At 45.9% G+C, this 22,095-nt stretch overlaps 1 protein-coding gene across 2 annotated transcripts; it reads left to right on the top strand.

The window, feature by feature from the left end:
- Window positions 1–396: 396 nt before the first annotated feature.
- Window positions 397–19,680, top strand: lhpp (phospholysine phosphohistidine inorganic pyrophosphate phosphatase). 2 transcript variants are annotated; one of them, XM_010868840.3, is made up of 7 exons: window positions 397–549; window positions 1,811–1,998; window positions 2,467–2,620; window positions 4,030–4,093; window positions 4,210–4,302; window positions 4,402–4,493; window positions 18,451–19,680. In XM_010868840.3, the coding sequence occupies exons 1-7, from the start codon at window positions 419–421 to the stop codon at window positions 18,545–18,547; spliced, it is 819 nt and encodes a 272-aa protein (XP_010867142.1). In that variant the 5' UTR covers window positions 397–418; the 3' UTR covers window positions 18,548–19,680. The 2 variants fall into 2 exon arrangements, with proteins under 2 accessions (XP_010867142.1, XP_019903113.1); XM_020047554.3 differs by lacking the exon at window positions 4,402–4,493.
- The last annotated feature ends 2,415 nt before the right edge of the window (window positions 19,681–22,095 follow it).

Raw genomic sequence — 22,095 nt, 5'->3', positions numbered from 1 at the left:
ACTGAAACTTAAGACCCGACAAGCTGACAAATGTTTGTCATAAAAACATCTCAAATAACTGTGTAAACTGGTAAAACATATATGTCCAACATGACTTGGATTAATAATAAACCACAATAATGAATTCCAATGATGAAGTGGTAGGTAATACAAAATTGTAATTTCTCTCAAAATGTTGGATTACATTTTATCGCATCTTTATAAATCAGTTATGTAACCTAGTTTTCATATTTTCCCTATAAGTTCCCACGATCTTTGAAAAGCACACAACTTAATTGCAAGTAAACTTATATATTCCATGTTTTCTATTGAAAAAACAACGTTGACTGCCTCCCCACCGTTTTGGTGTCGCTTTAAGACTACATATCCCAGTGAGATTTTCTATGCGCATGCTCTCTCTGTGTGTTACACTTCTGCTATGGCTGCTACTAGCTGGGAAGACTCCGTTAAAAGTCTAAAAGGTGTGATTTTAGACATGTGCGGCGTTTTATATGATGCTGGGGAAGACGGTGGCACTCCAATTCCAGGCTCTGTAGAAGCTGTGAAAAGGTGAGGGTAGATAGACGTCGATCGATGGCAACTGGCCAGTGGCACTTGGAGGAAGGATTACTCTCTCAGACTGTGGGGGCCGAGGGATTGGTCTGCTGTGTAGCTCAACCCCACTGTCAATTATTGAACATGTATGGTGTCAAGATTGCTTCAGAGTTACAGCACCGAATGACCCTGTATTTGTACAATCAATTAAATGCATAATCATGCAGCGCAGCTGTGTATAGACTGTGGACACCTGCTCATTGCTCTCGGTTGGTGTGTTGTTCTGTATGGCCCAGGGCAGTCTAGAGTGTGTGGTGTCACTGCATCTGTTTTGGAGTCTACTAAGGTTATAGTATCCGACCTAATATAAAGTAAACACACCTGGCTTTACTTAATCCCAGTACATGGAGATTAAGGCGTTGTTGATTAAAAAAAAAAATAAGGAAAAATAAGACACTATTAAGTGAAACCTCTGGTTGTTTCCAGGCTGTTAATACATAGCATAAATGTGTGTGTGTGTGTGTGTGTGTGTGTGTGTGTGTGTGTGTGTGTGTGTGTGTGTGTGTGTGTGTGTGTGTGTGTGTGTGTGTGTGTGTGTGTGTGTGTGTGTGTGTGTGTGTGTGAGAGAGAAATGAGGCTTACGTCGTCCCTTTGTGCCCACTTTGTGCTTCCAAACGTTTTACGCTTTCCAAGTAATTTACGAGACACTCTCATCCAGAGCAACTTACAGTAGTGAGTGCATGCAATTTCATATTTTTCCCCGTTGCCCTCCCCCTAATGTATGGCGCTTGAGGATGGCTGTCAGGTAGCAAAGCAGATTTCCTGAGTGTGAGCCTCTGTATAAGCCAATTCCGGAAGCAGCACTGACAAGCAAGCTTGAAACTCCCAGCGGTCCTGGGTGGTCCAGAGATCTAAATGCAGTGCACATGTACAGTGGCAGCGTGGGTTTCAATCCTGGCCCACTGAGCTCTCAGCCAAAAAAAACTATAAAATCCTCCACCTTTCCCACACATCCCCATCAAACAGAACATGAAAATGCCTGAACAAAATATATAATTGTGTATATCAATGCATTTACTGAAATTTGATTAGGAACGACAGTTGATTCGATTCCCACAGGAGGCAATTACAAAAAAAGAATGAAAATGTTTGCGGTCACTACAGTAAGTGCCACGCTGGATCTGAGGTTCTGGTAAAATGCATAAATGTTAGGCAAAGGCCTGTCAGTCTGGTGAAAGGGATACCAGTGGCACAACCCATATTTTTCCCGTAACAGGCTGAGGGCATCAGATCTGAAGCTTCGTTTCTGTACCAACGAGACCCAGGCCACCCGGGAGAAGTTTGTGGCCAAACTGCAGAGGATGGGCTTTGAAATCTCTGTGTCTGAGGTATTTTCGCCCGCGCCTGCTGCTGTTGCTATCCTGAAGGAGAGGGGACTACGGCCCCACCTGCTGGTCCATGATGGTACTGATCAATTGACTTTGCTAATTATGTTAATGGTGTTTTCAGTAAATTCTTCCCACTGCTCACAGTTTTTATGCCTCAATTTGAGTTTTAGACGGTTTTCAGAAATTTGCATTTACGCAGATAGCCCATTTCAGATATTTTTGGGAAAAGAGCTGATCTAATTGGTCAAAAGTGCATTTAGGAGAAAAAAAACATATAGAAATTAAGATGCACATTTATTTTATATGTATTTTGTATATTTTAAAATAGAGCCATGGGGCAAAACAGTCTTGGAACCCCTAGCTTGTCTCACGTTAACTCATGTAAATCTGATATGTAATGCACAAAAATTTATTCTGCTCATGATGTGTGTCTGAGGTCTGACTGTTCATCAGGTTTTTTCAAGATCAGAATTGAGCTGCGTGTGTAAAGTCAGCCAGTGGTTCCATGGTGGTCATGGATACTGTGGGTCTGGGCTCATTGCAGATGTCGTTCCTGAGTTTGACCATGTTGAGAAGACAAATCCAAACTGCGTTGTCATCGGAGACGCAGCAGAGAAGTTCTCCTATCAGAACCTCAACACTGCCTTCAGGGTCCTCATCGGTCTGGAGGATCCAGTTCTGTTCTCATTGGGCAGAGGGTAGGCACACACACACACACACACACACAGTCTGCATTTCTGTTATATGTTTGTGAAACGTGCATCTTAACTACTTTTGAGTCCTTGGTCCATTTGTATTTTCTCTTGCCTGATCTACAGTCCAGTGGGTGTTGTAACAGAATCCTATAGTGGGCAAAAGTAGTCCATAACCTCAGCCACCCAAGACATCGACGTTTCCCAATCCTGGTCCTGGGGACCCAAAGGGGTGCACGTTTTTGTTTTTGCCCAGACACTCACACACCTGATTCAAATTAAACACTTGATGATAGGTTGATTGTGTCAATCAAGTGTGTAACTGGTAGGGCAACGTTTGAATCAGGTGTGTGAGTGCTAGGGCAAAAACAGATACCTGCACCCCTTTGGACCAGGATTGAGAAACACTGCCCTACACCATCGCGGCGGGGTGCATGGCAAACAGTTAGAAATGACTGCCCGTTGATTTCTCAGTGGCCCTCAAATACACATTTAGAATGTATAATTCACCCTTATCGTAATTGTTTGATTTCCTAACGTCATAAGACCATTTCCCATGTTGTTTTTGATTGTCTAACATGAAGTCGGTTTGGCACGGCAACAGGGTCAGATTAGCTGGTCTCTACGTTTATTTCCGGTGCTCTTCCTTTTGTAACAAATCTTATTTTAGCCCGGAACTCAGTTTAATCTCCTGTTAGTAGCGTGTTCAGTAATCTATTGATCACCTACAGATTATACTCAGGTTCTATGTATTAGTTACTATCCCCAGCCAGGGAGATTTTGCATATGTTACTGAGAAATATTGTTGTGGTTAATTGGAGGTCGGCTTGTAGCCTAGCAGTTGCTAAATCTAAACCAATATCCAAAACATGCTAGATCAAATCCCGGAGCCCAGCCGAGGGCAAAAATCAGTTGTTCTGTCCCAGAGCGGTTCATCCTAATTGCTTGTCTGGCCTTTGCTGTAAATTTGATTTTGACAAGATACAGTTGTTTTGTCTATTATTTTAATACTTTGCTCTTTAGGGTATTATATATACAAACACCCACAGGCTCTAGAACCTTGGGTGGGCCTATAGGAGATATACCTACAGTTTCTAGAACCCTGGGTGGGCCTATAGGAGATATACCTACAGTTTCTAGAACCCTGGGTGGGCCTATAGGAGATATACCTACAGTTTCTAGAACCCTGGGTGGGCCTATAGGAGATATACCTACAGTTTCTAGAACCCTGGGTGGGCCTATAGGAGATATACCTACAGTTTCTAGAACCCTGGGTGGGCCTATAGGAGATATACCTACAGTTTCTAGAACCCTGGGTGGGCCTATAGGAGATATACCTACAGTTTCTAGAACCCTGGGTGGGCCTATAGGAGAAGTACCCTATAGCTTAACGATAACCTTGTTTGGTTTTACAGGAAGTACTACAAAGAGGATGATGGCTTAAACCTGGATGTTGGGGTTTACATGAAGGCACTGGAGGTGGGTGCTACACACACACACACACACACACACATACACTAACCTCAGAGTGAGGTAATCTATCTGCTGCAGACTTGTCCTCAACTGCTGTGTCCCCTGCGTTTTGTGCTCCTCAGTACGCCTGTGATGTAGAGGCTGAGGTCATCGGGAAGCCAGCCCCAATGTTCTTTCAGAAAGTTCTCGATGACATGGGGATTCCATCACATGAGGTAGATGTTTGTGGCATCATTTACTATCAGCCGGAGCAAACAGATGATTTGTATGTATTCAGAGGGGTTTCTCTGTCTCTGTGTGTCTGTCTCTGACAGTCTCTGATGATTGGTGATGATTTGGTTAACGATGTGGGTGGGGCCCAAGAATGTGGAATGAAGGGTGTCCAGGTGAGAACCGGAAAATACAGGTAGGTGGTTTTTGGTCTTTATCAGATTTCTCTTGATATCAGAACTCCCATTATTGACCACTAGAGGGCCATCCAGAACCACACTTACTACAGGACAACTGACGGACCACCCATTCTACCACTTTTAGGGGCATTTTAGCAGTCACAATGTTTAGACAAAAAAGAAAATCCCTGTTGAGAATGCATTTCGGCCCAGGGCCAGCCTTAATCTGTGTTTGGAAACTGGCCTGTAGAGTTTCATTTATTTGAATTAATATATGTTTTATAAACTGTTAAGTGCAGTTCTGCCACAACTCTAAGAATGTATTCATCAGTCTGTATGTAAATTAGTAGTGAATCAGGTTATCTAGATCTATGAGTAGGACAGTTTATTAGTTAATCCAGGTCTATGAGTAGTGAATTGGGTAATCTAGGTCTGTGAGTGGTGAATCAGGTAATCTAGGTCTATGCATGGCGAATCAGGTAATTTAGGTCTGTGAGTGGTGAATCAGGTAATATAGGCCTATGCGTGTGGAACCAGTAATATTGTATTTTATTAGCTGTTCTAGTGATACTATTGGCGCTGGTTTATCTCGGTAGAGCATCTTAAACACAGCTGTGACTGGGTGTTTTTCTCACACTCCCGCACACACGCATACTCTGAGTGTGTGTGACTTGTCGTGTAGTTGCAGTGCAGGCCCAGTGAACCCTGTCTGGAGAGCAAAGAGCAGTCATCAGTCATCAGTCTTCAAGGCTGAGACCCAAATTATTGTTTAGTGCACTACATGTTACCAGTGGGCCCTGGTCAAAAATAGCGCACTTTGTAGGGAATAGCTTGTCATTTGGGATCACGAGTCTCAGTGCTCATTCTGACCTCCTGGGTAGTTTCCCACCACGACTTTCAACATGGCCGCCTGCATTACAGATGAACAGGGACCCAAAAACCCTCTGGATGTGTACATCTGGAGCACCAGGTCATCATTTCCACTAACCATGTGGATCCCAAGACGGAACTACGCTGACATTCTGGGGATTTTTGTTCCTCATCGATGAAACGAATGTTCTTAATACCGTTTTCTGTTTCAAAAAGTAGAATGTGTTTTTAAGACTGGTCTAATTGCCCCCTATACCCCTTGATACTCTTTCACTTCCTCGGCTCAGCGATGAGAGAACGGAGGGCAGAGGGGTAGAGAAAGGGCCTATTTTGGGAGAGCAGGCCCTGGATTATGGTGCCATTTCAAATGCCTGTACTTTGCTCAGAATGTACATGGAGGGGGATGAAAGAAACTGAAGTCGTTATGAAAAAAGGCCCTGACCAAGATGCTAGATAAGGAATGGAAAACGGCATTGTCTTTCTCCTGATGATTATAAATGCTTGCTTGTTAACTGAGAACAATTTGCTCCCTGGAATGTTTGATAACTCAGTACATCCTTGTAGTGGTAGAAGGTTAAAAGAAAAATACTGATCGAATTGATTAAAAAAATGATGAAGTAAGTCCTGATTAGACACGACACAGCCGGGTTCTGTGTTTTCCCAGCTTGTGGCTTCAGTTCCTTCGGGCTCTGGGCTTTGGTCCTGTCATCGGCACGTGAAACCATCACCTTTAGGTAGTTCTACTTGAATAGTTCTGCTATTTCACATGCACTCACATGTGGCTGCACTGTGAACATGAACATGCAAGCTTGCTCACACTCACACACTCGTCGATTACAGTTTGACTAACTTTGTTTCCCAGAGACGTTTCCAGAGTGCCATGAGGTACACACTTTTTGTGCAACACAAACCTTTGGATTATGCAGAGAAGAGTACAGACACGTACCTAAGCAGAAATACAACCAACAGTTGGTAATACCCGTCTGTATTCTGTCTGCTGAAAACAGCCATTTTAACTCAGTGTCTCGGGGCAGGTGAGACGAGTTACACCAATGGCTTACTTCTCATGGCTGCTGATTGTGTCGCAATGAGCGGGAGTCTGCATATTACTGTGACTAATACCTTGTGTAAACACCGCCCTAACTTAAACATGATCTGAATTTGTCATGGAACGTCTTAGACACGGAGTGTGTGTAACATGGTCTTTCATTTTAACTGATTGTGATGTTACGTTATACAGCCACCTCAGGGGAGGGCTGGGGCCGTAGAATCAGCACTACTAGAACAGACATTTCCTGATTTCTTTGCCCCCCCCCCCAAGAATTCCCAATGTCTTAGCCAATGTTCTGTCACGGGTGGGTTATTCTAGAGGGATAATTCTATAAGGTTGGGCAAAGTCATGGCATCACAGTCGGCACAAATGACCGTGCATCCCGAAGGGCTCCTTATCCACTATCTGGGGCACTACTTTTAAAGCAGAGACCTGTGGGAATGGGCTCCCATTTGAGGAGCAGCCTCTCTAATGACCGGGGATTTTAGTCTAGCCAGCTGATGGAGATTTGATTGTCATGCTAGCAATCAAACATGAGAAATGGAGTAAGTTCCTAAGGGGAAGCTCTGAGAACGTTGTTCTTTAATGTAAAACAGGTTTCTACCAGGTCTCAGAGTACACACACACACACACACACACACACACACACACACACACAAAGTGAAGTACATTAGAATCCCTCAGCCTCTGAGGCTCAGAGATCGGACTTAAGATGTTGATGAAGATAGAAATTGGGAACAGTCTGGGTCTGAGTAGTTCCATCAGTCTCCAGTGAACGGTTTTCCAGCCTTTAAATTGTGTAGAAATGCTGAAAACCAAACGGACAAATGCTAAGGTACGTAGGGCGTACAAAAATGTTAGTCCAGGAACCTGTTTTGTGTGTGTGTGTGTGTGTGCTTGCGTGCATGCCTTTGAGGTTTGCGTTTGCAGTTAAAAAGCATTAAATGTGAGCTAAGACATTAGAAAAAGGGGAAGTCTGTATCTTATTCCCCTCATCAGATTGTGTGCGGCGGCCTCGTCTCAGTGGGCTGTGTGCAGCGGCCTCGTCTCAGCGGGGTGTGTGCGGCGGCCTCGTCTCAGCGGGGTGTGTGCGGCGGCCTCGTCTCAGCGGGCTGTGTGCGGCGGCCTCGTCTCAGCGGGCTGTGTGCGGCGGCCTCGTCTCAGCGGGGTGTGTGCGGCGGCCTCGTCTCAGCGGGGTGTGTGCGGCGGCCTCGTCTCAGCGGGGTGTGTGCGGCGGCCTCGTCTCGTCTCAGCGGGCTGTGTGCGGCACGCCGTCTCGTCTCAGCGGGCTGTGTGCGGCGCGTCGTCTCGTCTCAGCGGGCTGTGCGCGTCGTCTCGTCTCAGCGGGGTGTGTGCGGCGCGGCGTCTCAGCGGGGTGTGTGCGGCGGCGGTGTCTCAGCGGGGTATGAAGAGTGGTTCCATAGTACTTGCCCAATTGTGGCACTACACGTGACTCAAACCCAGTGCCAGCGGCATCCTGCCAAGTCCTATATCTTCATAGTCGGATCGACTCCAGAAGAGCAGACCCGGAACAGGCCCGCCCGCCACATGGTATGAAGTCCAGTTGTTAATGAATTAATTTCCCCAGCAGCACCAGTGTCCCCTGAGTCCATTCACCGGGGGCACTGATGTGAAGTGTGGGATGATTCTACAGGCGCCGGTCCTGCTCTCTGCCCTCTGACCTTCCAGACGCAGTTTTATCTCAGCGGCTGGTGCTTACAGGCTGGGCTGCCATACTTGGCTGCCTGTCTCTTTGTCTGCCCGTCTGTCTCTGGCCAGCCTGTAAGCCAATGCAGGCACTTTCACTGTAACCACTGTTGACATGACATGTGGTTCCTACAGGGCCAGTGTTTCACCTTCGGTTTAGTGTGTGTGTGTGTGTGTGTGTGTATGTGGATGGGGGTGTTCTTTACACAGCGTTCTGAGCCACAGAATAGAAAGGTATTTCGATAAGGTCAAGGAGTGAAATACACCATGACGAACTGACTTGAAAAGATAGTTGTCTTCATTTAATAGCTGATGCTGCTGTTTACTGTACATTTAGAGGGAGGTCATTGGCTGTCAGTCTACAGGAGAACATGCCGACATACAGTTTAGCATTTGTCTTAATTCTTCCTCAGTGAAGTGGTAGTGCGAAGGCTTTGCTAGTCAGGAAAGGAAAGTGCATTACAAGGAATTTGGATCATTTATTATTTTTATAGTACCCTCCCCACCAGTCCAGTTCAAGATTATCCAAGCAGGGGGCTGGCGAGAGTAGGAGAACGAGACCTGTGCCGAAGCACGTCCAGCGCTGATCTCTTCTGACTCTTGTTAAACTGCCCTCTAAACCAGGACATGTTCGCCGTAACCTATGCATTCGGAGGAGGGCACATTCTCCAGCGAACAGCCATAGTTGAGCTTGCGCGTGTCCGACATACGGCATGTAGCCGCCGCAGCGAAAATGCAGCCCTGTCCCACATCCTAGTCATTCAACCCAGACGGCGGAAGGTTTTATTTTGACCCCCTTCTGCTGGAGCCCATGGAATTTGAGGTTTGTCGCCACCAGACTTTGAACCATACTGCCAGGCAGACACAGTGCCATTCACAAGACACTTGCCGTAGGAATTTGTTCTTTAACAGTAACCCAGGCTGCTTTGCAGGAATAACCGCAAATCAAATCCAGTTCTTTGGAAAAAGTCACAGGCTTCAAAGGACAGTGGAAGCCATGGCAACATAGCAGGTTTAGCCTTTAGCACCATTCTGGGATCCATTTGTGACGAACGAGCGGATCTCCTCATTCTTCAGTCTGCATTCTGCGGAGGATCACTCCCCCCTAGGGTTGAAGCAGAGACACCTGAAACTCTGTCCTCTGTAATGGCCATGGGGGTTTACACAACACCAGGAGATGAGGGCTGAAAGATAAGCCTTCCTGAAACTCAGGATGTACCGATAGAGGCAGGCAGGGGAGGAGCAGCTATCTGTCCCCAGGGCAACGTTCAGCCCTTAGAACAGATTAGTCTTCTGTTACATGTTCAGGGTACAGCTACTCTGTCAGGGGTCAGCGACTCGAATCTCGACGGGACAAAGCAGGTTAAATAACTGTACACTTTGACTGCAGGATAACCCGGTGGCTGTCATACTTTCGGCCCCGCGGGGATCCTTGTTAGCAGGCGACGAAAGCACCGGCTACTCTCCCTGGGGCCTGAATATTACCGGACCGGTTCGGCGCCAAGTGCTGCGTGGTGAGCTGGCAGCGCCTGGTTCCGCCCGATTCACCGGCCTCGCCAAGCCTCTGAACGGGTCGGTCAGGACAACAGGAACAGCCTGCGTACCGGACCGTGCTGTGCTGTCGACCGCGGCCATGTGAACACCATCTCCACAGAACCTTAGAATGGGTCGTTTCCTGCGACGGGTCTGAGCAGAACCGGCCGTGGAGTTACATGGCATTACAAGCACAGGGACTGGACCGGCGTGGGTGGGGTTGTTCTAGTTAGTCGGACCAGAATTACTGCATCCCCCCCGGGGACTGGACCTCTGTTAGTGTCCGTCCTTGTTTACTCTGGCTGGCCGTGCAGTCCAGCTGTCTGACGCACAAGCACGCACGCACGCACGCACACACGCGCGCAAACGCACGCACGCTTGTTTTATTGGTATGGACTTTTTGGGGCCAAAATGAAATCCCATTAAACCCTTTTTCTCATAACATTAACCCCAAAACTCAAATTCTAACCCTTACCCTAATTTTAACCCTAAAACTAACAGTAACTCCAGTCCTAACCACAAAAACTCAACACCTAGACAAAGAATAGGCTGTATGTCCTCACAGACGTTTTCCATGTGTGGCTGTACTTGAGGACTTCTGGTTCTCAAATATATAGTAACGCACGCACACACACACACAGACCAGCATGGAGCCAGTTAGCCACCACACACACACTCACACACGGCCACTACTTAATCAAAGTAAATAATTTGAGGAAGGCCGCTGTGATCTGCCGTTTGGAACGGTTTACCGTGTTCTTCCCGCGCCTTAACAAGGATCCACGGGTGCTTAACATCTAATACCTTGGCATTCACACAGACGAACATATCACACAGATTGAGGGCTTGCATAGCCTGGGGGAATCATATTCACATGCTACTGATGCTGCTGTATATTTTCTGGTGGCTTTAACGTAGATTAGAACTGGCTGCTCCGTCGACCCAATATAAATATTACCATATAAACATAAACATGAATAAATAAATGACCTTTACTCTGAACACACTATTAACGACGTGTCCCTCTTACGGCCCATTTAATACATCCCTATCATGTGTCCCTATCATGTCTCTATCATGTCTCGTCATCTGTCTCTCTCTCACGTGTCTCCGTCATCTGTATGCATATTTGTCATAGTTATCCATTTGTCTCTATAATCTGTCTTCTCTCATGTCTGTCTATGTTGTTCTCGATCAGCTACAGTGGGGAGTATTTGATATACTGCTGATTTTGCAGGTTTTCCCACTTACAAAGCATGTAGAAGTCAAATTGTTATCATAGGTGCTCTTCAACTGTGAGTGATGGAATCTATAACAAAAATCCAGAAAATCTTTAAAATTTTTAAGTAATTAATTTGCATTTTATTGCATGACATAAGTATTTGATACAACAGAAAAGCAGAACTTAATATTTGGTACAGAAACCTTTGTTTGCAATTACAGAGATCAAACGTTTCCTGTATTTCTTGACCAGGTTTGCACACACTGCAGCAGGGATTTTAGCCCAATCCTCCATACAGACCTTCTCCAGATCCTTCAGGTTTCGGGGCTGTCCCTGGGCAATACGGACTTTCCGCTCCCTACAAAGATTTTCTATTGGGTTCAGGTCTGGAGACTGGCTAGACCACTCCAGGACCTTGAGATGCTTTTTACGGAGCCACTCCTTATTTGCCCTGGCTGTGTGTTTCGGGTCGTTGTCATGCTGGAAGACCCAGCCACGACCCGTCTTCAATGCTCTTACTGAGGGAAGGAGGTTGTCCAAGATCTCACGATACATGGCCCCATCCATCCTCCCCTCAATACGGTGCAGTCGTCCTGTCCCCTTTGCAGAAAAGCATCCCCAAAGAATGATGTTTCTGATCCCTCACCTTCTTCATGATCATTAATGCCCCACGAGGTAAGATCTTGCATGGAGCCCCAGACCGAGGGAGATTGACCGTCATCTTGAACTTCTTCCATTTTCTAATAATTGCACCAACAGTTGTTGCCTTCTCACCAAGCTGCTTGCCTATTGTCCTGTAGCCCATCCCAGCCTTGTGCAGGTCTACAATTTCATCCCTGATGTCCACAACTCTCTGGTCTTGGAGAACAGGGCTTCTTAAAGAAAAACTAACAGGTCTGTGAGAGCCGGAATTCTTACTGGTTGGTAGGTGATCAAATACTTATGTCATGCAATAAAATGCAAATTAATTATTTAAAAATCATACAATGTGATTTTCTGGATTTTTGTCTTAGATTCCGTCTCTCACAGTTGAAGTGTACCTATGATAAAAATTACAGACCTCTACATGCTTTATAAGTAGGACAACCTGCAAAATCGGCAGTGTATCAAAGTTCTCCCCTCTGTATATTTGTCTCTATATCTCTCTCTCTCTGATATAAAGTTTCCATCTCCCTCCCTGGTGACAGGGCTCTTTGCTTGTTGTCTACACATTATATATCAATGAGATATAAATTATTAACTGGTGTTTTGTCAGAGAGAGGCTTGACTCCCACAATGAGACAATAAGGCTAGCTGAGCTCTGTTGCCCGACTGGCTGCCTGACTGGCTGCCTGGTTGCAGAACCTCCAACCTGGATTATTCCAACATCGTTGTCCCTTTGAAAACACAAGGCCTTTTCACACTGCAATGTTCTAAGCCCCAGGCTAAGGTGGAGTGTGAACACGCCTACAGTAGTAAATAGTTCTGATCTGTTTTGGAGTTCTGGCCTTTGCTGCTCCCTCAGTGTGTTGAGCCTGTGTGGTGTAAACAGACACTCTGTTGATTAAATTATTTTGCCATAAATGTAAACACAATGCCCCATAACGGCAAAGCAAATACGTTTATTTTTAACGTAGGGTTAGGGGATCCCATAGGGTTAGGGGATAACGTAGGGTTAGGGGATCCCATAGGGTTAGGTGATAATGTAGGGTTAGGGGATCCCATAGGGTTAGGGGATAACGTAGGGTTAGGGGATCCCATAGGGTTAGGGGATAACGTAGGGTTAGGGGATCCCATAGGGTTAGGTGATAATGTAGGGTTAGGGGATCCCATAGGGTTAGGGGATAACGTAGGGTTAGGGGATCCCATAGGGTTAGGTGATAATGTAGGGTTAGGGGATCCCATAGGGTTAGGGGATAACGTAGGGTTAGGGGATCCCATAGGGTTAGGTGATAATGTAGGGTTAGGGGATAACGTAGGGTTAGGGGATCCCATAGGGTTAGGTGATAATGTAGGGTTAGGGGATAACGTAGGGTTAGGGGATCCCATAGGGTTAGGTGATAATGTAGGGTTAGGGGATCCCATTGGCCTAATAATGTGGTGGAGAGGAATTATTCATATATTCACTAAGACTAGGCCTACCGTCAGATAAGAAAAAATTTACAAACAGTTCAGAATATGCGGCTTGAATAGGGTGTTTCTATTATCGTGGTCTGTTTAATGCTGGGCTCTACTGAATCAGATTGTCTTTAAAGGTGGAAGGAGGGTGCTTTGGTTTCAGATTTAAACCAGATTTAGTGCTGATAGAGCAACCTCATTTCCAGAGCGGTTACAGGCCAGGGATCAACTGTTTCCATTCATGGGGGTGGTTATTCAGATAACGGTAAGACACACACTCTCACACACACACACAGTCAATAATCACACGCCGGGGAACAGAGAACACTTTTTAGATGGAAACAAGTTTGCTAGTGGTTTCTATTCCGGTTAGGCCCAGGGAATCCCCTCTGTCCTTCACCAGCATGAAAAAGATCAGTTGTCAGGGTTAATGTGCAGGAAATCCTACAACCACTTGTAGTCCTACTATAGTAACAGTAGGTTAGTTTTACAGTAATTGTTGTAGTCCTACTATAGTTACATTAGGTTAGTTTTACAGTAATTGTTGTAGTCCTACTATAGTTACAGTAGGTTCATTTTACAGTAGTTGTTGTAGTGCTACTATAGTTACAGTAGGTTTGTTTTACAATAGTTCGAAGCCAGTGCCACCATTTTTTCATCGCAACCCTCTAATCAGGGATTCATTTAGACCTGGGGCACCAGGCGGGGGCACTTAATGATGAGGTCGAATGGAAAACCAGCAGGCTCCAGACCTGGTAGGGTAGGAGTCGAATACCCCTGACAGTTATTAGTCTCCCTGTAGTTATTGAAGTTTTACAGTTGTTATTGTAGTCTTACAGTTGTTGTTGTAGTCTTACAGTAGTTATTGTAGTCTTACTGTTTTTATTCAAAATATTACGGCCTGTGTGTGTGTGTGTGTGTGTGTGTGTGTGATACAGACTACTGCATGTACTGAGAGTGGGAGAAAGTGACAAAGCAATGCACTATCTGGGGAGCAGGGTACATTTTTGAGGTAGGCCAGGGATAGGAATTAAGTGGCACAGAACAAAGGCTTCAGCTCTACTCTAACATGCTGGAGTTGAGGCTGCTGCATACCTCCCAACCCACGAGAGAGAGAGAGAGAGCGAGCGAGAGAGAGAGAGAGATTCACTTACTCCCACACACACAGACATTGAGGAGTTGTTACCTAATCTGTTCCTCCGGGTGAGTGAGTGAATGAACTGAGTGGCGGTCGTTGTGTTACTCTGGAGAGGCATTTATTGTCTGTTTCTGTTTTGTGTGTGAGAGAGAGGCAGGCAGGCAGGCAGGAGTGATATAGAGAAAACGTGAGCGAGTGAGTGTGGCCGTGTGTTTGTGTGTGAGAGTGAGATGATGATTTAAACAGCCTGCTGAGCGAGTCCTTCTTCCCCAAGGACCAAGGTACGGGGCTACATCATAACTCCCCCCTCTCACTGAACCATTATTTATACGACACAAGTCAAACCAGCATCACTTTCACATCGTCAACCTTAAAGACATCCAACCTAAAGGGCTCTGACGCAGTGTCAATGAGAGTGCAGAGCGCCCCGATAAGCCAGATGAAGGCTGTCATGACATCCACCCTGCGGACGCTCCTTCATGACATCCACCCTGCAGACGCTCCTTCATGACATCCACCCTGCTGAAGCTCCTTCATGACATCCACCCTGCGGATGCTCCTTCATGACATCCACCCTGCGGACGCTCCTTCATGACATCCACCCTGCGGACGCTCCTTCATGACATCCACCCTGCTGACGCTCCTTCATGACATCCTCCAGAGTTAACAGTGGCAAAATTATAAACTTTTACACAGATCACAATTCTGCCAGGTGATCACCACAGCTGTGATGGCACCCGGCAGTATTTCACCTAACAGATATAGGGGCTTGCAAATGTGGGTCTGTATGACCTGAGGGAAACATGTCTCTAATGTGGTCATTAGGATGTCAGAAAGTGCAGCTCGGTTTCCACCTGATTTTGTGGGCAGTGTGAGTCTTCTCTTGAGAGCTTGGTCTGATTTTGCTGGCCTCCCCGGAAAGCAAGGCCGTGCTCACAGTTTGTACATGGTCAAGTTTTTTCTTGATTTTCCTTCAAGGTTTCTGTGTGTGTAGTTCGAAGAGAGAGACGGGTCTGTGACCTATCTGTTGCCATGTTTTGACGCTGTAGTGTTGACCCGGAGCACCTATTCTAGCCCTAGGTGTGGTCCAGTATCTCAACAGGGTAGGTCCTTGTGGAGCCTGGGTACTGGAGGTCCAGGTCACACTGTAACTGCAGTCGGGTTGCCAGTATAAAATAAATCTACAGGAAACATCCGAGCGTGCAGGTTATTGTATAAGAATAAACATACAAACGTTTTTGGAATAAGTTTGAATGTCTGGTCGGGGCGGAACCTAGTGTGGTCCCTGTCCATTATCTCAGCGGTCAGTCAGTAACATTACCTCCTCTGTCCTGAATACTGCGTACTCACACTGACCAGGCTGCCTACATTATTCATGAGTGCAGCAAAGAAACCTGCTATAGGGACACAAACATACAGGGACACAGACATACAGACAGAGACACAAACATACAGACAGGGACACAAACATACAGACAGAGACACAAACATACAGACAGGGACACAGACAGACAGACAGGGACACAGACAGACAGACAGGGACACAGACAGACAGACAGACAGGGACACAAACATACAGACAGGGACACAAACATACAGACAGGGACACAGACAGACAGACAGGGACACAGACAGACAGACAGGGACACAGACAGACGGGGACACAAACATACAGACAGACAGACAGGGACAAAGACAGACAGGGACAAAGACAGACAGGGACACAGACAGACAGGGACATAAACATACAGACAGGGACTGGCAGGAAGAAGGCAAGGTCAGACTCAGAGATAAGTTTTGGCTTAGGGGTTCTGGAAAAATATACAATTAGGGTTAGTAGGTAAGTTGAGGATATATTAGCTGTTTTGGTTAACTTTCTGGGTTCAGGAAAACAAGATTTTGAATAGGAGTGATATTTGCATTCCCCTCAAGTAGTAAAATGTTTGTGTGAGTTTCTGCCTTAAACGTATGGTCTGGGTTAGGGTTAGGCATTACCGGTTAAGTTTAGGATTATGTATTAGGTCTAGGATAGGCATAAATGTTATTTCATTGAGGTTAGGGTTAAGGTAGGGTTTAGGTAGAGTGTTAGTATCAGTATTTATTTTTAGCGCGATCAACTTTGTGTCCCTATTTAGATAACAAAGTAAATGTGTGTATGTGCATGTGCTGTCATTCCAGCCACTGGTTAGTTTATGGGTGATTGTGAGCCAGACACTCTCTCTCACACACACACATATACACTGCCCTGCCTGGCTGTTAATTGGTCAGTTCCAATAACCCTTAGAGGGCAGTCCTGCTGCTGAAAGACAGGCCTCTTTAATATTCAACACTGAATACAGCACCTACCTAGATGCTCCCTCTCTCTGCCCCTCTCTCTCTCTGCCTCTCTCACTCCCACCCTCTCCCAGCCTCTCTTTGTCCTTCTTTCTGCCTCTCATTGCTCCTCGCTCTGCCTCTTTCACTCTTTCTCTCTCTCTCTCTCCATACACCAGTGGCACTCAAATACTGTGTTTGCATAGAGGGCAGGATGAATTGATGTTCCAGAGAGCAGCACGCCAGGCCCCAAGCCCTGAACTGAGACAAAGCCGTCCCATCTGGAGAGCCTCTGTCTTGGGGAGGGAGGCCCCTCTCACTCCTGGGCCGTGACGGAGGACCAGACAGGCCCGGAGAGGGCCGGGGACTTTAGATAGGCCTTAGTCTATAAATGAGAGGTAGTCCCAGCCAGCCCTGCAGATGAATGGCTGTGGGAGTAACCCGTCTTTAGATCAGCTTTAGGAAGGAACAGAAGGGAAGGCTTCCTCACTGCCATGCATTTTGGTCCCTTGCCAAACGCATCACATTTCCCCTGCCAGCTGATTAAATAGCAAACAGCCATATCTGCATCAATCAGCGAACCAGCCGAACAAACACATGCAGACAGGCGCACACACACACACACACACACACACACACACACACACACACACACACACACACACACACACACACAAGCTAAACAAAGGTAGCAATGCAGCCCGGAGGAATGATTTAAAGGCAGGACCTCACTTGGCCTGTTGCCTGTCAACAAGTCTACAGTTCTAGGAAAAACCTTGCAGAGAAAATAGATTTTGGTTTGAGTTCACAACTTCGGTGGAAGTTATTTGTATTTAAACAAAGCCACTTGTTTTTCTGGATTTTCTGGGAGTACGTTGGAGGTGAGCTGTCTCATTAAGGAATGTGTAGTGATTGAGACGGAGAACAGACACGGTAGCCCACTTCTGAGGGGGTTCAGATATTAACATGAAAATAATAAAAAATAAAAACAAGTTTGTTCACGCTCCGTTGTTTTAAAACGGTGGTGGTCAGCAGGAAGTGGGAAGACGCTCCAGGGATCCAGCGAACGAGTGCGTCTTTTGTCTGTTCATCTCCCTCTGCATTCAGCCGTTGTCGTGGTTCATCCGGTTTTCTAGTGGGATCAGCGGGCGACGCCCACTTACCGCCATTGTTTGTTCCTGTGTTTGACTTTGGCCCTCGTTACTGCCAACGTGCCAGCCCAGACTGCACTTCGCTGGCTCAGATGTGTTCTTGACACGTTGTCCTTAAGTACTGTGTCCGGACGGCAGAACCCAGGGGATCACAGTACCACTCTGAAAGAATCAATCAAATGTATTTATAAAGCCCTTTTTAAATCAGCAGTTGTTACAAAGTGCTTTACAGAGACACCCGGCCTTAAACCCCAAGGAGCAAACAACAGTAGTGTTGGATTTCAGTGGCTAGGAAAAACTCCCTAAGAAGGCCGAATTTTAGGAAGAAACCTAGAGAGGACCCAGGCTCAGAGGGGTGACCAGTCCTCTTCTGGCTGTGCCGGGTGAGATATTATGAGTCCAATTAGAATAATAAATACATTTCTCCGGGCTAAATCCAGAGTCTATTTGATTCTAGACTAGGTCAAAAGTATGACCAGGTGGACAAGGACAGGGACAGCAACGGGCCCCCCAAACCAGGTACTCCGCAGGTGTGGACCAGGACCTCATCTCCTCCTAAGATTTAAAACTGGAGGAGACTGAGAAAAGTTAGAAAGTGCATTCCTCAAATCCCCCAGCACAATAATATAGCAGCGTAACACCTTGGAACTGAGACGGGGGAGTCCGACGACACTGTGGCCCTACTCGGGGGAGGCCCCGGACAGGGCCCAACAGGCAGGAAATCAATCCACCCACATTGCCAGGCATCAACCAAAGGGACACCCACCAAAGAACCGATGTGCTGCTGTGTGTCGGTCTCCCCTGCGCGGTGACACTAAACGGCTGCGTTTGATGTGTCTCTCACGTGCATGTTTGTCCTCTCTCTCTCTCTCTCTCTCTCTCTCTCCTGAAGGCCCATCGATGAGAAGCATCCCACGGTGACAGCCGATGGTTATGTGAACAATCTGGCCGAGGCTGTGGAAACCATCCTGAAGCTCAGAGGCCAGTGAACTGAACAAGGAAGAGCTCCCTGAGCGTCACAACCTTAAATATTTCAGATGTGACTAGAGGGAGTGACCCATTAGCATTGACCGCCATGTTGTAGCCGCCATGTTGAATATGGAATAACACAATGGAGAATAGAAACAGACTTGAAATGTATTTGCTAGATCAAGATCAGATTTGAGCTAGTTCATTAATAATGCACTCCTCGGGTATTTGTGTAATTTCAGACAACCGTTTTAAAAGTGGCGCTCAAGTCCTGTATCGCACCATCCAATTGTGTTCTATAACATCTATTTTGAAATGTTTCATATGCTGCATGTTACAAATTAGTCATGAGATATTATGCCAATATGTTGTTTTGTAAGACCTCAAAGTGCCTCTACCGTTTAATTACCTTTAATTACCTTTCACATTTACTTGAATGTGCCTGAAATCAGCAAAACAGACATCTGGTATTCACCCACTCAGGACTAACCAAATACATAAGAACACAATTCTAGGTAAATCTTGAAGCTATAACATGAAAAAAAAAACTTCCTCCAGGCACAGGTGCTAGATACCTGATTAAATAAGTGGTGAGCTACCTTAAGATGAATATACTGACTGGAAGGTGCCCTGGATGAAGGTGTCTGTGAAAGGGAAATGTCAGTCAGCGATTACTGTTCCGAGGTGTCTCTGTTCAATTGCCCAGTGCACCAGATTTCATATGTCAATATGATAATTACGTGTGGTCTAATTAAATGTTGGCAAATGCCGACATGGCGTTTGCATTGCCTGTTTAAACATTATTTCTCCTGCTGTTTATGACAGTTTAAAATTCAGAAACAGGAACTGTTCATATCTGACTTAGATATTTTTTGCTGAAATCCTGGTTGGAATATTCCTGGAATTACTGGGTCAGCCGAAACAGGGAATCCTCCAACCAGGATTTTATATGAAAAATAAATAAATAAAACTTGGGTGATGTAACTCAGTCATGTAATGTATGTTTATCGAAACAGGTTAATACATGTTTTTTGTGTTGATTTTGGCAATGCTATGCTAATAATGAAGCAGGGCAGTCTTTATAAAACAGAATGGAGAGGTTAGGACTTCTGTCAAGGTTGTGCAATAAAGACTTGTTGGGCTGTTTAGATAATGTTTGCAGTGGCTTTTTTTTTTTATTGGTGGGGAACAAACTATTTCAGAATATAGGATACATACCAGTAAAGCTACAAAACTCCCTCTTTCTACTGATGTGTTTATTTAACACATCAACAAACAGCGTGGCTCCACTAAACACTTGTAACGACCGAGCGGCTTGCTTCTACCAGGTGTTGTAGTACACATACTGGAGAGAGAGAGAGAGAGAGAGAGAGAGACCTTCTTGTGTAATTGCTGTCCTTCTCTCGCACACACATGTAAAATTACCACAGTCACATTCATAAACCTAAATTAGGAATGCAACCAAGCTTAGAACCAATGTGCCTACAGGGCCATACACGAACAGCAATGAGCTCAACGCTCCTAAAGGCCCAACGAAGCGGAAAGACAACTTTTTAGGGATTCAGATTCATTCTATGACAACAACCTTAATAGATAAGCATGGACAACTGACACTCGTCACCATCTATATCAATCGATCCAGCGCTAAAATATGACCAATGCACGGACCAGCACCACAAAGGCAGGATGATAAAATATGCTTTCACTCACCAAGGCTGAGGGCTCACTTGAAGAGAAAGGTAGCGCGGCGGTTCTTCCTCTGGGCAAACTTTTCAATTACTTTGGGAATGAAGTCATGTAGCTGCTGAATCAGCTGGCTTTCGATGGTCAACATGGCCAATGCGTTGAGTCGCGGCTGTCCCATGGTATTGCGAGTGAAGGTTTTTATCCTTTTCAAGGTAGAAAAGTTCCTCTCTGACTCGGATGTCATCATAGGTGTTGTTATGATAATTTTCAGCAGAGTGACAGTCTCAGCAAAAGCCTCCTCTAGGTTGTTCTCATGGATGGATCTTAACAGAGACAGGGCCGTCTTACCAGTGTTAAGCTCAGTGTGGCGGTACAGAGTGGTCAGCTCAGACTTCAACTTTTCCTCGTTTCCTAGAGGCCATAGTTTCACCTCACAGTCAAGCTCAGATGTAGGGAATGACAGGACATATTGTGGGAAGAGTGAGCTGTCAACCAGCCTGGCAGCGATCAGGTGGTCACATTGTGAAAACCTCTGCTCCACCTGGGAGATGAAACATGCCTCCTTCATCACTGTGCGCTGTGTTGGTTACTCGTCGGCCTGGCTTGTCTGTTCCATCGTAAATGTTGGCAGCCCATTCATCAGTTTGCTTCCGCATATTCTGGACATTCTCCTTGAAACGGGTGAGCGCACTGCTAATCCCAGATGCACGCTTGCTCTGTTTTGCAGAGTTTTGTATAAAACATAAACTTCTGGCATAAGGAAGAAAAAAAAATCCAGCAGCTGCAGAAAGGCTCGGTCCCTGAGTTTTTTTGACAGGCCGTATGCCTCACTTATGGTGGCCTCATCCCATCCTGGTTGTGTGCATACAGTGGGGAGAAGTATTTGATACACTGCCGATTTTGCAGGTTTTCCCACTTAGAAAGCATGTAGAAGTCTGTAAAAAATCTTGCGAAACATGGCCCCATCCATCCTCCCCTCAATATGGTGCAGTCGTCCTGTCCACTTTGGAGAAAAGCATTCCCAAAGAATGATGTTTCCACCTCCATGCTTCACGGTTGGGATGGTGTTCTTGGGGTTGTACTCATCCTTCTTCTTCCTCCAAACACGGCAAGTGGAGTTTAGACCAAAAAGCTCAATTTCTGTCTCATCAGACCCCATAACCTTCTCCAATTTCCTCCTCTGGATCATCCAGATGGTCATTGGCAAACTTCAGACAGGCCTGGACATGCGCTGGCTTGAGCAGGGGGACCTTGCATGCGCTGCAGGATTTTAATCCATGACGGCGTAGTGTGTTACTAATGGTTACCTTTGAGACTATGGTCCCAGCTCTCTTCAGGTCATTGACCAGGTCCTGCCGTGTAGTTCTGGGCTGATCCCTCACCTTCCTCATGATCATTAATGACCCACGAAGTGAGATCTTGCATGGAGCGCCAGACCGAGGGAGATTGACCGTCATCTTGAACTTCTAATAATTGCGCCAACAGTTGATGCCTTCTCACCAAGCTGCTTTCCAATTGTTCTGTAGCCCATCCCTGCCTTGTGCAGATCTACAATTTTATCCCTGATGTCCTTACACAGCTCTCTGGTCTTGGCCATTGTGGAAAGGTTGGAGTCTGTTTGATTAAGTGTGTGGACAGGTGTCTTTTATACAGGTAACAAGTTCAAACAGGTGCAGTTAATACAAGTAATGTGTGGAGAACAGGAGGGCTTCTTAAAGAAAAACTAACAGGTCTGTGAGAGCCGGAATTCTTACTGATTGGTAGGCGATCAAATACTTATGTCATGCAATAAAATGCAAATTAATTATTTTAAAATCATAAAAGACCTCTACATGCTTTGTAAGTAGAAAAACCTGCAAAATCGGCAGTGTATCATATACTT

The sequence above is a fragment of the Esox lucius genome, chromosome 6 (genome assembly GCF_011004845.1).
Source record: "Esox lucius isolate fEsoLuc1 chromosome 6, fEsoLuc1.pri, whole genome shotgun sequence".
In the NCBI taxonomy this organism is placed as follows: domain Eukaryota; kingdom Metazoa; phylum Chordata; class Actinopteri; order Esociformes; family Esocidae; genus Esox; species Esox lucius.
The sequence above is the reverse complement of the archived record's forward strand: the minus strand, read 5'-3'. Positions and strand labels throughout refer to the sequence as shown.

Bases quoted from the DNA above. Each gene is read 5' to 3' on its own strand.
- lhpp (XM_010868840.3), top strand. From the start codon at position 419: ATGGCTGCTACTAGCTGGGAAGACTCCGTTAAAAGTCTAAAAGGTGTG. The intron at 550-1,810 runs GTGAGGGTAGAT...TTCCCGTAACAG, and splicing joins TCTGTAGAAGCTGTGAAAAG to GCTGAGGGCATCAGATCTGA. The intron at 1,999-2,466 runs GTACTGATCAAT...GGCTCATTGCAG, and splicing joins CCACCTGCTGGTCCATGATG to ATGTCGTTCCTGAGTTTGAC.